This window comes from Poecile atricapillus, chromosome 21, assembly GCF_030490865.1.
Source record: "Poecile atricapillus isolate bPoeAtr1 chromosome 21, bPoeAtr1.hap1, whole genome shotgun sequence".
Classification (NCBI taxonomy): Eukaryota; Metazoa; Chordata; class Aves; order Passeriformes; family Paridae; genus Poecile; species Poecile atricapillus.
The window spans coordinates 3,197,143-3,211,818 of NC_081269.1; the positions used below are offsets into that span (position 1 = coordinate 3,197,143).

At 59.8% G+C, this 14,676-nt stretch overlaps 1 protein-coding gene across 1 annotated transcript; it reads left to right on the top strand.

Annotated features, from left to right (window-relative positions):
- Window positions 1-3,544: 3,544 nt before the first annotated feature.
- Window positions 3,545-13,528, top strand: TBX2 (T-box transcription factor 2). Its single transcript, XM_058854495.1, has 7 exons — window positions 3,545-4,083; window positions 4,752-5,019; window positions 7,448-7,594; window positions 8,781-8,857; window positions 9,164-9,333; window positions 10,557-11,170; window positions 12,016-13,528. Exons 1-7 carry the CDS (start codon window positions 3,719-3,721, stop codon window positions 12,460-12,462), a joined length of 2,088 nt encoding a protein of 695 aa, XP_058710478.1. The 5' UTR covers window positions 3,545-3,718; the 3' UTR covers window positions 12,463-13,528.
- The last annotated feature ends 1,148 nt before the right edge of the window (window positions 13,529-14,676 follow it).

The following is a 14,676-nucleotide window of genomic DNA, read 5'->3' on the forward strand; positions in this document are numbered from 1 at the left end:
CCACCCCACGGCCTGGTTCCACCCCGGCTCCACTCCCCCAGTTTGGGAAGGTGCGAGCAGCCGAGCCGCCCTCCCCAAGGGCCCGGGGCTCTCCTCTTGCCGTGGCATCACTGCCGGGAATGGGGGGCCCGACGGATCGCCCTGGACACGAGAAAAACCCTTTCTCCTGGCGCACCCCGTCGGGGGGGAGCGCTCCCCGGGGCGCGGGGCCGCCGCAGCCCGGTGGAGCCGGGAGGAGGGGAAGGCGGAGGCCCGGCTGCTTGTGAGAATTGTTATTTTTCATCAATCACCCGCAATTTGTGTAAGTGCCCCGGACAGGACACCAGCCGTCCTGCTGGCTGGGGTCACGGAGACAACACAGCGATGGAGAAGAGCAAATTGCATTTGCTCACCAGCTCACAGATCCAAATTACGGCCCTCGCATGGCGCGGGGAAGAGAGCGAAAGGTCCATGTGACATGAGGGAAATATGAAGGACTTTGACAGGTCTTAAACGGCCTGGCGCCAAGGCCTAAGTCTACCGACTAAAAATAGAAAAGGGATGATGAGTGGAGATGGGCAGAGATGAAAGGGGGAGAGCGAGCGGGGCCGCGGTGCGGGGCGGGGGGGCGGCTCGACGGGACGGTGTCCCCGGGCCGAACGGGGACGGATCCCCAGGGCGGACCCGCGGGACGAACCCGCCAGACAAACCCGGTCTCCATCGGCCCAGCCCGGGGATTGGGGACGCAGGGACGGCTCCCAGGAGCTGCAGCGCCCTGGGGCAGGGTGGAAAACCTTCCCTCGAAGGGGCCTGAGCCGGGACACTCCGCGGCCCCGGGGCAGACGGGAACCGAGGCCGTGGCCTCCTCTCGGCCTGCCCGGTGCTCGGTCACCGACGGGCGATGCGGGGCACGGCCCGTCCGTGGCTGCAGGTCCTGGCTCGTGTCCGGGGTGGCAGCGCACTGGGTCCCGCTGGTACCCGGTCCCCGTTCCCCCCATCCCCGCGGCCCCGCCGGCTACCGAAGGTGAGGGAGACGAGGCTGCTGTGGATGGGTTTTATTCTGCAGGCGAGGCCGCTTGCGGGGTTACAGCGGTGCGGGGGGCTCGGGCTGGGAGCCGGCCAGTGGTCCCGTGGACAGGCGACCTTTCCTCGCGGGGACACGGCTGCTCCAGGCCCAGAAGTGCCGGGCCCCGCGTCTTCCCGAGGATCAGCAGGCGAGGTGTCCACGGGAGAACCGTCCCGGCGTGGGGAGATTCGCCCCGAGGCAATGAAAGGCTCCGCTTTTTCTTTGGGGGGGGCGGTAATAAAAAAAAAAACATACAAGCAAGCCCCACTTTTGCCAAAGCTGCCGTCAGCAGTTTTCCACGGCGGCGAGGAAGCAAAGTCCAAATTGGGTTTAAATTTCAGTCCCCGTTGCCCGTTCAATGGTCAGCGGGACCCCCCCGGGGGGTGAGGCGCGGTGCCCGCCCCGTCGGTGCGGGTGCGGGCAGAGGTGAACCTGCCGCGGGACACGGGGCAGGTGGAGATCGGCCCCGGGAAGAGCCCGGGGATAGGGATCGGGCTCCGCCGGGGGCTGCGGGCGGGGAACGCTACCAGCAGGATAAACCGGGGCGGAGGGATAAAGAGGAGAAGTCGGGATGGGAAGGGGGCACCCGGGGGTCCCCGAATCCCACCCTGCGCGGGGAGCAGCGACCCAGGAGCACGCGGGCTCCGAGCTGCTGCGGCCGCGGCTCGGTGCGCATCCGCGGAGCGGGAGGGCCCGGGGGCGGGGGGAGGACAGGCCGGGGGACAGAGGAGTGGGCCGGCCGCCACCCCCCCGTCCCGCCTGGTCGCAGCGCAGGCGGCGGGGGCAGGAGCCTTGGAAGGATGGCAGGGCGCTTTTTGAAGATTTGGGGGTAAATATGAAGTGACAAGAGACGGGTCTTTATTGTGAGGGCTCAGCCGCCTGGCGCCAGGGCCCTCTTCAGCCACCGCGGCCCTCAGTTAATCAGCGCAGATCTCCAAACCGGCCTCTCCGAGGGGACACCCACCGCGCCCGCCGCCCCCCCCCGGGCCCCGGCGCGGCGGGACCGGCCCTAATCCCTCAGCAAACAGCCCCGGAGTGTCCCCCCTCCTCCTTATCTGCCTCCCCCCGCCCGGGTAAACAGCCCCTCCGGCCGGGCACCGCCGCGCTGGCCCCCGGCCGCGTACCCGACGCGCCTCGACGGCGGGGTCTGGGGGTCTGTCCGGGGCGGAACCCCCCGCTCCCGGTCGGGGCGGCTGCCGGCAGGGTGGGGGCGACGGCTGGGAGCGACTCACCCGCGCTGGAGGTCGCCGCTCGGGGCCTCGCCGCCGCCCGCAGCTCTCCGCCGGGCCGCGCTTCCGGCGGCCGCCCCGTCGGCTCCGCGCGGTTCTGCGCGGTCGTGCGCGGTCGTGCACGGTTGTGCGCGGCTGTGCGCGGTTCTGCGCGGTTCTGCGCGGTTCTGCGCGGTCGTGCGCGGTTGTGCGCGGTTGTGCGCGGTTGTGCGCGGTTGTGCGCGGAGCGGCGGGCGGGGCTCTCCCCACCGCGATCCGCTCTCCAGGATCTGGCGTAAGGCGGCCGCCGCCGGGCTCCCCCGGCCTCTCCCCCCTCCCCGGCCCGCCGCCCCCGCGGACACCGGCGGGGGCCTCTGCCGCCGCCCCCGCCCCCGTGGCTCCGCTCCCCGCTCCGCCGAGGTGGCTCCGCGCTGGCCCCGCACCGGCGGCGCAGCCGGGGCTGACCCGGTATGCGGAAAGGAGCCGGGGGTGGGATTTCGAGCACTTTTCTCTGTCATTGGTTAATATTTTATTCTGTTGACATGTTTTCTTACTGCCGATGCTTCCGACACCTTCTTCTTTTTTTTTTTTTTTTTCCTCCCTCTTTTTTTTTTTTCCCTTCTTCCCTTCCTCCCTCCCTCCGCGCCCCCCGCCCCCCCGCGCCCGGAGCTTGGCCGGAGCTGTCAAAACCCCGCCTATGCAGATCCACAATTGGTCTGAAACGCGTAAAATCAGCAATCAAGGGGGCTTGGCTCATTAGCGGGCGGATCAGAGCAGGAAGGACATGTGAGATAGTCACAGTTTTACAGAGATCAGGACAAGATCTCACCGTTCCCACTCGGCTCCTTTGGCCATGAGCAGCCCGAGCCCCAGCGCGGAGCGCGGAGCGCGGAGCCGGCCCGGCCCCGCCGGGGCTCAGCCCGGGCCCGCGGGGGTGTGAGGGCAGCGCGGCCGCTCCTGCCCCGCCGCGCCCCGCGCAGCCCCGCGCAGCCCCGACCCGGCTTTTGTTTCTATTTTAGTGTCGGGAAGGACTTTCCTGGGAGGGCTCGTTCCCTCGCTCGCTCTCCCTCGCTGCAACAACAACAACAAAAAATAAGGACCTACTGTCTCCCCTCCGCAGACCGGGAGTCCCAGGAGCCGGGAACTGCCTCGCTTTTCCTTTTTTTTTTTCTTCTTATTTTTTCTTTTTCTTTTTCTTTTTCTTTTTCTTTTTGTTTTTTTTTTTTTTTTTTTTTTTTTTTCCCCGAATCTAGTTCGGCTGATTTTCGCCTCCTTTTTTTTTTATGCTTTTTTTTTTTTTTTTTCGGATTGTGTGTGTGCGTGTTGTTGATTTTCCTTCCTCTTCCAGAGACTCGAGCGAGTTCGCTGGGCAGGAGAGGGGAAAAAAATAAAACCCAACAAATACACACACACGCATTTTTGTAAAGGGAATCCCTCTTTTTCTCCTGGATTTGTGGATGCACCGATGAGAGATCCAGCCTTCCCAGGGACTGCCATGGCTTACCACCCCTTCCACGCACCCCGGCCGGCTGACTTCCCCATGTCCGCTTTCCTCGCAGCCGCCCAGCCGTCCTTTTTCCCGGCTCTGGCTCTGCCTCCGGCGGCGTTGGCGAAGCCCATGCCGGACCCGGGGCTGGCCGGGGCGGCCGAGGCCGGGCTGCACGTCTCGGCCCTGGGACACCACCACCAAGCCGCCCATCTGCGCTCGCTCAAAAGCCTGGAGCCCGAGGAGGAGGTAGAGGACGACCCTAAAGTAACGCTGGAAGCCAAAGAGCTTTGGGACCAGTTTCACAAGCTGGGCACCGAGATGGTGATCACCAAGTCTGGGAGGTAAGAACCGGCCCCGCGCAGCCCCCCAGCCCTCCCCGCACCTGCGCGCCCTCACCCCTCGCTCCATCCCGCTCCCCATCCGTCCCCGTGAATTAACGCGGCGAGTTTCGATCCCTGCAGTTTTTCGGAAGTGTTTCTCCCCTCTTCTCCGACCTTCTCAGTCACCGCTCCCCCCCACCTCACTCCCATTACTACTTTTCCGACCGCGATCCCAAATTAAATTCGCGCACGTTAATTGAGCGCCCGGAATCCCCCGCTCCCGTTGTTTTCGCCTCTTCCTTCCCTCCTGCCAAACTTTCCCCACGTCCGGCCGGGGTCGTTCCCGGCCCTGCCCGTGGCCCCGAGCCCGGGAGAGGCAGCCGGGGGTGCTGAGCGAGCGGGGAAGGGCAGAGAAATAGGGGAAAACAAGGATATGTTTTTGCCTATGATTTCCCGAAATGGGTTTTTTGAGCTTTTTCCCTGCTTTCTGCCACGGTGTGGGCGGCATAGCGGGATGAGAAGAGGTGGGACGTGAGGAAGGCTGGGAATCCTCAGCGAACTAAACTGAGAGATGGTGTTTTGGGAGCAGCAGCCGGGGCCGGGCGGTGCGGGGGGCTCGGTGGGGCCGCAGCCGTCGGGGGTCGGCGGCGGGCGGGGGCAGCTCCGTACTGCTCTGGGTCTCTCCGCAGGAGGATGTTCCCCCCGTTCAAGGTGCGGGTGAGCGGCCTGGACAAGAAGGCCAAGTACATTTTGCTGATGGATATAGTGGCGGCCGACGATTGCCGGTACAAATTCCACAACTCCCGCTGGATGGTGGCTGGCAAGGCCGACCCGGAGATGCCCAAGCGCATGTACATCCACCCCGACAGCCCGGCCACGGGGGAGCAGTGGATGGCCAAACCTGTTGCCTTTCACAAGCTCAAGCTCACCAACAACATCTCGGATAAGCACGGCTTTGTAAGTGCGGCTGCGGGGCAGAGAGGAGCCCCCCGGGAAGGGACCCTGGGCTGGTGCGGGGTCTGCCCGGTGCGGGATCTGCCCGGTGCCCGGTGCGGGATCTGCCCGGTGCCCGGTGCGGGATCTGCCCGGTGCAGGGTCTGCCGTGGTCTCCCCGGAGGAACCGCAGGGCTTTAGAGCCTCCTCCAGCCGGGTCGGGCTGTGCGGCCGGGCCTGGCCGGGCCTTGCGGTGGCCTGGCTGTCCCGCAGCCCCCAGCCCCTGGTCCTGCCCGGCACCGAGGGGCAGCTCCCGTTCTCCGGGGGAAAAAGGAGGGTTGGGCTGCGGACAGCCCCGGGCTCCCCTTGGCTCCCGCATCCCCGGCCTCTACGGCCTGACCTGCTGCTTCTTCCCAGCCTTGGAGGCTCTGTGGGGAGAGGAATTTAGGGATGTGGATGTGCGGGGCCGAGGCCTTGCGGGAGCGGTGGCCGGCCGGGGGCTGAGCGGAGCCGGGCGCACCTGCGCTGGGTTCCCGCAGCCGGAGAAGGGCCGGAGCCGTTGGCACCATCTGCCTCTGAAAGCCCCTGTTTGTATCCCTTTGATGGTATCTGCATCACCTAAAGGAGGTAAAACAAAACAGAGAGATTAAACCAAAAAGCTACCAACCAAAATAAACAAAGAAAGGAAAAAGAGAGAGGGAGAGAGAAAAGACAGCGAAGAGCGCTGGCCATTTGCAGAGACCCGCAGAAATCAGGGTCGGAAGGCGAAGGGAGCGCGATCCTGCGGGAATGCACGGAGGGGGAAATCCCGGCGGCCCAGCCAGCTCTCCTCCCTCTGAGCGAGCATTTAGAGCGATAAAGGGAAAGTTCCTCACGCAGCGCCGCTGATGCGGGAATTAGCGGGGAGCCGGGGCCGGCGGAGCCGCGGGGGCTGCGGGACCCCGCTCGGGTGGGGAGCTCAGGGCACCTCTCGGAGAACTTTCGTCTCTCTTTTTTCTTTTTATTTTTTTCCCCTTTCTATTTTTTCTTCTCTCTCTCTCTCTTTTTTTTTTTTTCTTTCTTTCTTTTTATTTTTTTCTCTCTCACTTTTTTTTCCTCTTAAGGCAGGAAACAGCATCTTTGTTAAATAATACATTGCGAGGTTATTTATAGCCAGCAAGGTAAATCGATAGAGAAGGAGTCTAAAAAATCCTTTTTTTTTTCTTTTTTTTTTTTTTTTGTACTGGTGAAAAACTAGTTTGATTCAGCGCTTTTAACGGTTCGTCTCCTTCAATTAAAGATTTCTGGTATCTGTCGTTGTCCAAAATCCGGACTGTGTTAAATCTGGGAGATGAGGGTTTAGCCAGTGCCCATCTGGTCAAAGAGGGATGATTATTTTTTTTTTAAGGAATGCAGATTTGCACGCCTGAATGAGAGTTTTTGCACCATTTTCATGATAAATCCTGTCTAGATTATATCAATATAACAGCGATCCGACATTTCATCAGCAGGTGATTATTGCTTGGGATAAAAAAAAAAGGGGGGGATTTTTTTTATTACCTTCTAAACCGAAATGAAGTGATAATTATTTAGGCATTTGGCCGATGTTATTTGACAATAATTACTCAGGCTTTCACCGTCTCTCTACGAATTCTGGGCAGTGAATTCTGCATTTCAGTCCGACCACAGCAGGTTGGGGAATTATTTAAAAGCTATCGGGCAGGAAAGCAGGCAGCGAGGGACAAGGGGTCGGAGCGGCCCCAGGGGCGCGGCTTGGGGTGTTCAGCCGCTTCCAAAAATCCTCAGCCAAATCATGGGCAATTCAGGTTTTATAAAAAAAACCCGGCAAACCAAACTCAAAAAATAAAACGAAAGGGTAGAGAAAGTCTTTAAGTGCTGGCGAGGTTTTCAGACACCTGGCTGGGAAAAAAAAAAAAAAAAAAAAAAAAAAAGTCTGTTCCTTCTGCTGCGTTGCTCCGAGACATAAATTCGCTATGGCTCGTGGTGAAACGCTCCTTTCAGGTCGCAGGCGCTGCCTGGGGCTGGCACCGGCTCCTGCCGCCCCCGACACTCACCCAGAGCCTTTTAACATTATTTTTTTTTGTGGTGGTGAGGGATAGTAATTTATTTTTAAGGACGGAAATATGAAAAGCGGTGAGAAACGTGTCGAAAAGTCGCGTCGCGTTTGCAGGGTTGTAATAAAACCGGGAGATCCCTTTTGCTGCTTTATTGCCGTGCTTAACACCCGCAAAGATGCTGTTCTGCCTGCGTTCCCTGACCTCCTGCTTTGGAGACAGATCCTGCGATGGCATCAACAACTAAAAAAAGAAATCTCCTTCTCTGGCATCCGGTGAATTTGAGGGGTGTATTTTTTTGTTGTCGTTTTCGGGAGAAAAAGGGTTTTATTTTACGGAGGGAGCTGGACTCGTGGGGCTGACGGCAGCCACGGGCTGTGCTCTCTCGCCCATCCCAGACCATCCTGAACTCCATGCACAAGTACCAGCCCAGGTTCCACATCGTCCGGGCCAACGACATCCTCAAGCTGCCCTACAGCACCTTCCGCACCTACGTGTTCCCCGAGACCGACTTCATCGCCGTCACTGCCTACCAGAACGACAAGGTACGGCTGGGCAGCCCCTGTCCCTGTCCTGTCCCTGTCCCTGTCCCTGTCCCTGTCCCTGTCCCTGTCCCTGTCCCTGTCCCTGTCCCTGTCCCTGTCCCTGTCCCTGTCCCCATCCTTGTCTCCATCCCTGTTCTCACCCCTGTCCCATCCCTTACCCTCAGCGTATCTGTGTGTGCTGCTGAGGATATTTCCAGGCAAAAAGCAGCAACAGTAGAAAGGTTAAACTTCAAACCCTCAGAATAGGATGTACCCTCAAACTGTGTGTATTATTGTCGCTATTTTTAGTATTGAGTACTAATAGTCAGTATTATTACTCTCAATAATTCCCTGATGGAGTTTGTTGCGCCTTTCTGGGCCGTGGGAGTCTTTGCTGCAGGCCCAGGCTGTGGAGAGCAGCAGCAGGCCTGGGCAGCCTCACCGAGAAGGTGCCCAGGGCTCTGGAGGAGCCAAAAAATAGAGGCAGATAAGCTAATTTTAGTTGCTTTCGTGATTTAGCAAGTGTCGCCCTGGGAGCAGGCAGAGCCAGGAGAGCGCGATGGGGAGCAGGGAGCCTCTGCCATCCCCTTCCAAGAGTTGTGTGTGTGTTTTAACCCAAAAGCTGACCCCCACCTCCACCCCTGGCTGCTGATGCTAATTGACAGCTCTGTCTGAGGGTCCTGGTGGGCTTGTTTCCCTCGTAAAGTTTATGGCGAAGAGTCACAATCGATTAAAGAGCACTTTGTCTGCTCGGCCGCCGCAAGCTGCGCGGGGCGGCCGCCGGCCGTGGGCCCCGTCGGGCAGGGGATGCTCGGGCCGGGGGATGCTCGGGCCGGGGGTCGCGGTGGGGACGGGCAGCCGGGCCTTTTGCAGCGCCTCTCTCGGGGCCGTGTTTCAGTGCCATGCATTATTGAGAGCCCTGATGTCGCCCGGCAGCCCGTGGCAGGGAGGGATAAGAATAGCTTTTAACCAGCGCCGTGCAGCTCAGTCGCCATCTTCCCTCCGGGGGGCCGTGAAAAATAACTTCCTATCATTAAGACGCTATTAATAATTCAAGGCCAAACCTCAGCATCGTTTTTAATAAAGCATGCGGTGTGTTAACGCGGGCTCCGCAGCCGCGCACCCCGGGCTCCCCGACGGCGGCGGGGATGGGGTGGGGGCAGCCAGGGCTTCACGCCGCCCCCTCTTCCCTTCTCCCCCCTGGCAGATCACGCAGCTGAAGATCGATAACAACCCCTTCGCCAAGGGCTTTCGGGACACGGGCAATGGCCGGCGGGAGAAGAGGTAAGCGCTGCTCCCGCCCCCAGGCTCTGCACCCTCGGGGGATCATCAGACACCCAACCCTAACCCAACCCTAATCCTAACCCTAACCCTAACCCAATCCTAATCCAAACCCTAACCCTAACCCAACCCTAATCCTAACCCTAACCCTAACTAACCCTAACTAACCCTAACCCAACCCTAACCCTAACTAACCCTAACTAACCCTAACCCTGACCCTAACCCTAACCCAAACCCTAACCCAGCCCTAACCCTGACCCTAACCCAACCCTAACCCTAACCCAACCCTAACTCGCCTCTCACCCGCAGGAAGCAGCTCTCCCTGCCGTCCCTGCGGATGTACGAGGAGCCCTGCAAGCCCGACCGCGACGGTGGCGAGTCGGACGCCTCCTCCTGCGAGCCCTCGGCCGTGCGCGATGCTCTGCACTCGCCCGTGGGTGCCCTCCCCAGCCCCCTGCGCCTCAAGGGCAGCGGCAGAGGTAACGCAGGAGCCGCGGTCCCCAAATGTCCCCAAATGTCCCCAAACGTTCTGCTCCCTCGGGGCTGCCGCGAGCTGATTTTACTGTGGGCAGGGAGGGAAAACACCGGGGAAAGTAAAGATGAGGAGCCCAGGAGTTGAAAGAACAAAAACAGAGCAAACTCAGCTTGCATTGACGAGTTGCAACCTTTTTCTCTTTATGTGTTTTCTTTTGAATATATGTTTGATCCTCTATGCACCTGATGTATTTATATTATACAAGAGGAAATGACAAAGCAGCCTGTGTGCTCGCCACGTTAGTCTGGCGTGCCCTGCCTTCCATGGGAATCTCACACTCCCCTAAAAAAGAGAGAAAAAAGAGAAAAGAAAAATAATTAATACATTTGAAAGAGGAAAATAAAATGTTGCAACTCCTGGGCTTCAAGCTGGTAAATGAAAACAAACCAGCAGCTCCCACGCTGCAGTTGTTGGATGCTGGGTTTTGTCTTGCCGCACTATCAATCTGCTCTTTAAACTTTCCACCAACCTGATTCCCTGCAAACCTTCATCAAAATTGCAACCCCCACCCCGAGCTGGAGGGAGGGTTTATTACACCCCTCTCCACTTTCAAAGGCTTTCCTGAATATTTGCCCCAGCCTGCAGAGCTTCACCTCACCCTCACCAAAAGGCTTTTCTCGTTTAGTGGAGCCGTTCAGGCAGGGGCTCAGCTCCCCTGGCCTCGCATCTCCTGCCTCCTCTGAGAGCTCAATGGGTTTTTTTAAATGAAAGCCCTTTTAGGGAAGTCTGTACCATATTCCCAGCCTTAAAACTGCCTCTTTAACCTGTCTCAACCTGCACATTTGGAATAAATCCATGCTGCACTGGCGATCAGCTCCATGTAATTAAATATATGCAGGGCCATTTCCTCCCGTGCTGTCCACAGCCCCCTCTCCTCATCCCCTCTCTGCAGCCCTCTCGGACTTTGCAGCTAAGGAGAGCGATGCTGTAATAGATTCTGCTTCTCCAAAGTGATTTTCCTGTTTGGTACTGCCACAGGACTTGCTGTTGTTAATCCCCTTCCCCCAGAATGGCCATTTCTGCCCCCAAAACGAGTCTCTCCCATTAATAACGATCGCGGCTTCACCGTCACAACCTCTCCCTGACACCAGAGCTCTTGTGAGTGACCCTTCCTCACCTCCCCTGGCTCCTTCTGCTCTGACCCTCTGTGCCTCCATCCCCTCACAGAGGAGAAGCCGGGGCCCGACAGCGACGCGGAGGTGGAGAAGGTGCCTGAGGAGCGGCCGGTGGCGGCGGCCAGCCCCAGCGCGGAGGACGCGACGCCCCGCGGCAGCCCCCGGTGCCCGGAGGAACGGAGCAAGGAGAGGCACAGCCCAGAGAAAGCCAAGGATGGTGCATCCCCACGGGAGGGTCCTGGCGAGGGCCTGTTCGGCACACGGGGCCTGGAGAAGGACAAGGTGGAAGGGAGAAGGAAAGAGACGGAGCCAGGCAAGAAGGACACGGAGGGCGGCGGGCTGGGCAAGGAGGCCTTCGCCCCGCTGATGGTGCACACGGACAGCCCCCCGCACCTGAGCGCCGGCCACCTGCAGAGCCTGGCGCTCTCCGGCCTCCACGGGCAGCAGTTCTTCAGCCCTCTGGGCGCCGGGCAGCCCCTCTTCATCCACCCAGGACAGTTTGCCATGGCCCCCGGAGCCTTCTCTGCCATGGGCATGGGACACTTGCTGGCCTCGGTGACCGGCGGGGGCAGCCTGGAGAATGGAGCGCTCTCGTCCGCCCCGGGCGCGGCAGGGACGGCCACCCCCTTCCCTTTCCACCTCTCCCAGCACATGTTGGCCTCTCAGGTAAGCCCTGTGTCCCCATCCCTATCCCTGCTGTCCATCTGGGCCTTGAGATCTTCTCTTCATGTCCTCCCAAAAAGCTCCCCGGGTGAGCGGAGCACTTTGGGGCTGCAGGTCAGGCCTGGCCGGTGTCACACGGTGTGGGGACACGCAGGGTAGCCCCACTGCAGGGAAGGAGCTGTTGGTGCCCTCAGCCTTCCCCAGACCCCCTGCAGCTCAAAGGCACAAGGGGGTGACACACCCCTGGCATGTTACCAGATGTGGCACGGGCAGAACGCGGGGGACATTTTGAAGGTGGCTTCAGGGTTTATTTGTGGAGGAATCTTGATTTTTTTGCAGCTGCTATGTCTCCTCCATAGTCAAGGGCAGAGTCAGGAGCTGTGGCCCTGCCTGACCTGGCTGTCCCCATCCAGCAGCTCCCTGTCAGCTCTGAAGCGCTCCCACAGCGCCTGCACTGGTGTTGCCTTTCCCATCTCCTCTGATGGAATACATAAAGATGTCTTTGAACTCCCCTAATTTATCCGTCCTGTTTAACAGTGTGTTTTAATGTGGTTAAGGGGCTGTGATGCTGCACAGGCAAGGACACGGCGTGCGGGGAGGGGCAGATCTCAGACAGGGGCTTGTGCTCGGTGTCACCAGCCTGGCTTGGGATGGGGCAGGTGGGGCTGTGCCCCCTCGCTCAGCCCGTTCCTCACGGACACCCCCACGCTCTGTTTTAGGGTGACACTGGGCTGTTTCATGCCTCGGCTTTTTTTGGGAGCACAGCTGGGGGAGGGCAGGCAGGACGGGGATGCAGCGGAGCAGCAGCAGCAGCAGCGCAGCTCTGACCGCTCTTTCTCTCTCCGCAGGGAATCCCGATGCCCACCTTCGGCGGACTCTTCCCCTACCCCTACACCTACATGGCAGCGGCCGCAGCGGCAGCCTCGGCCATGCCGGCCAGCAGCGCTGCCGCCGCCGGGCCGCTCTCCCGCAACCCCTTCCTGGGCAGCAGCCGGCCCCGCCTGCGCTTCAGCCCCTACCAGCTCCCGGTGACCATCCCGCCCAGCACCAACCTGCTGACCACCGGCCTCCCCGCCAGCCTCAACCCCGGCTCCGAGGGCTCCAAGGCCGGCAGCAGCCGGGAGCCCAGCCCCCTGCCCGAGGTGCCCCTGCACAAGGGGGGCAGCCAGCGCCCCGCTGCCTCCCCCAAGGGCTCCCTGAAGGAGTCCCTCAATGAACTGCAGAACATCCAGAGACTGGTGAGCGGGCTGGAGAGCCAGCGGGAGCTGTCACCCGGCAGGGAGTCCCCGAAGTGACCGGCGGGGCGGGCAGCGAGCCCTCCCGGCGGGGCGGAGAAGCACTGGTATTTTGTACAGCACAGTATAAATATTTATTGTGGAGCGAGGGGTGGGAGCAGACAGGGAGCGGGGTGCTGGAGCAGAGGGATGCACCCCTCCAGCCATGAGGATCCACCACCCCGGAGCCAGGAGGGAGCAGCTGGAGAGCAGGGATTGCCCATCCCTTGGGCTGTGGGGCGGGGAGCGGCTCCCCCCAACTCCGGCGAGGCCACGGAGCCCCCAGGACCCCCCCAGTTCCCCGCTCCGGGCACTGGGCAGCTCAGGGGAGGGTGATGAGCTGGTGCCGAGACACCCGATGGATGGGGCAGCCCCAGCCCCTGCCTCGGTGCGGGGTGAGAGGGGCCAAACCCTCATCTGTGCGAGGGGAGGGAGAAGGAAAAAAAAAAATTAAAGGAAAAAAAAAAAAGAGAGAGAGAGAACTAAGGAACGGAAGATGGAAATCAAACCGCCTCGGAAGCCGGCGCCGCACAGAGCGAGCATGGCAGGGGGAGCCTCGTGGGTACCTGGGCAGATATTTATGAAATAAATGGTAATTTGTGTAAATAAGCTATAAGGATCCCAGAATATGCAAATTGGTATTAATTTATTCAGAGTTGTACATTGGTGTGTACATAATATTTAGAGTTTAACTCCTCGCATTTAAGTTTTTTTCGGTTTTTTTGTTGTTTTTTTTTTCATTTTACATGAACATATATATTGTAAATGAAAACTATTTAGCTCTTTGTGATTGAAGGAGATATCGGTTTCTCTGTGTTTTAAAATATTGTTTATCCCGCCTGTTCTCTAGGACAATCATGTGCCACCGATAAAACAATTTTTGGAGTCATTAAAAATAAGATTTCAATCCTTTAATGGACTTTTGCAAGAAAAAAAAATAAACCAACGAATCCAAAACGTAACTAAGATATTGCTACAGTGCGGGGTATAGAGAATGCAGGAATAAACCTCAGGTTTTTATTTTTCACTCCAGAACAAAAAGAAAAACCAAAAAAAAAAAAAATCCCAAAAAAACAAGTATAATAAATTTAAATATCACAGGACTGTGCTCTATATTTGTTTTAAAATAAAAAGATACATGATTTGCAACGTGCTGGTTACTCGGGTATCTGTCTGTTCAGTTTTGATGAATTCTCACATCTTTCAATAAAAAAACAAAATCTATTCGGAGAAGTCCTGCCGGCTCCCTCTTGTTTCATTCCCTGTCGGGGCCGCGGTTCCTCCGCAGGTGCGCAGCGCTGGGAGCCGCCCCTTGCTCGGAGCGCGGAGCCTCCGCGGCTGCCGGGGAAGCGGCCCGGGGAGCGCAGGGCACGAACCATCGGCCCTGCCCGGAGGGGTTGGCTGGAGCAGGGGGATTCGGGGATCGTCCGGGCCTGTCCGAGCCCCTCCGCGGGAGGAGAGCGGCAGGTGCGGCGGGGATGAGGCACCGCGACCCTCCGCGGGTACCGGGCTGCCTGCGCTGTCCCCGGGGAGAGCCGGGGAAGCAGAGCCGGGGCCGCCGGTACCGCCCGGGGATTCTCCGGGAGGGAGCGGGGCAGAGCGGCATCGCCGGTCATGTGGAAGGGATGGCGGGGAAGGGCTGACCCGGGCACACCGGTACCGTCAGGGATGGTGATGGAGCTACCCGGGCACACCGGTACCGTCAGGGATGGTGATGGAGCTACCCGGGCACACCGGTACCGTCAGGGAGAGTGATGGAGCTACCCGGGCACGCCGGTACCACCGGGGCTGGTGATGGAGCTACCCGGGCACGCCGGTAACCCCAGGGATGGTGATGGAGCTACCCGGGCACGCCGGTACTTCCAGGGAGAGTGGTGGAGCTACCCGGGCACACCGATACCGTCAGGGATGGTGATGGAGCTACCGGGGCACACCGGTACCGTCAGGGATGGTGATGGAGCTATCTGGGCGCGCCGGTACCATCGGGGATGGGGATGGTACCCTTAGGCCTTAGGTCCCCCCGTCTCTGCCGGAGCCCGGAGCCGGTCGGGGGTCGCGGGGAGCGGTCACGGTGGAAGGAGCCGCTCCTTTCCTGCCCGGTCCCCCGGTCCCGTGCTCGGGCCGGGGCTCAGAGCCGGGCGCGGGGCGCCCTCTGCTGGCCCCGCCGCGCTCCCCCCGACGGGGCGGGCCCGGGCCCTGCTCGGCCTCCCCCGCGCTCCGGTTCCTGCGGGCACG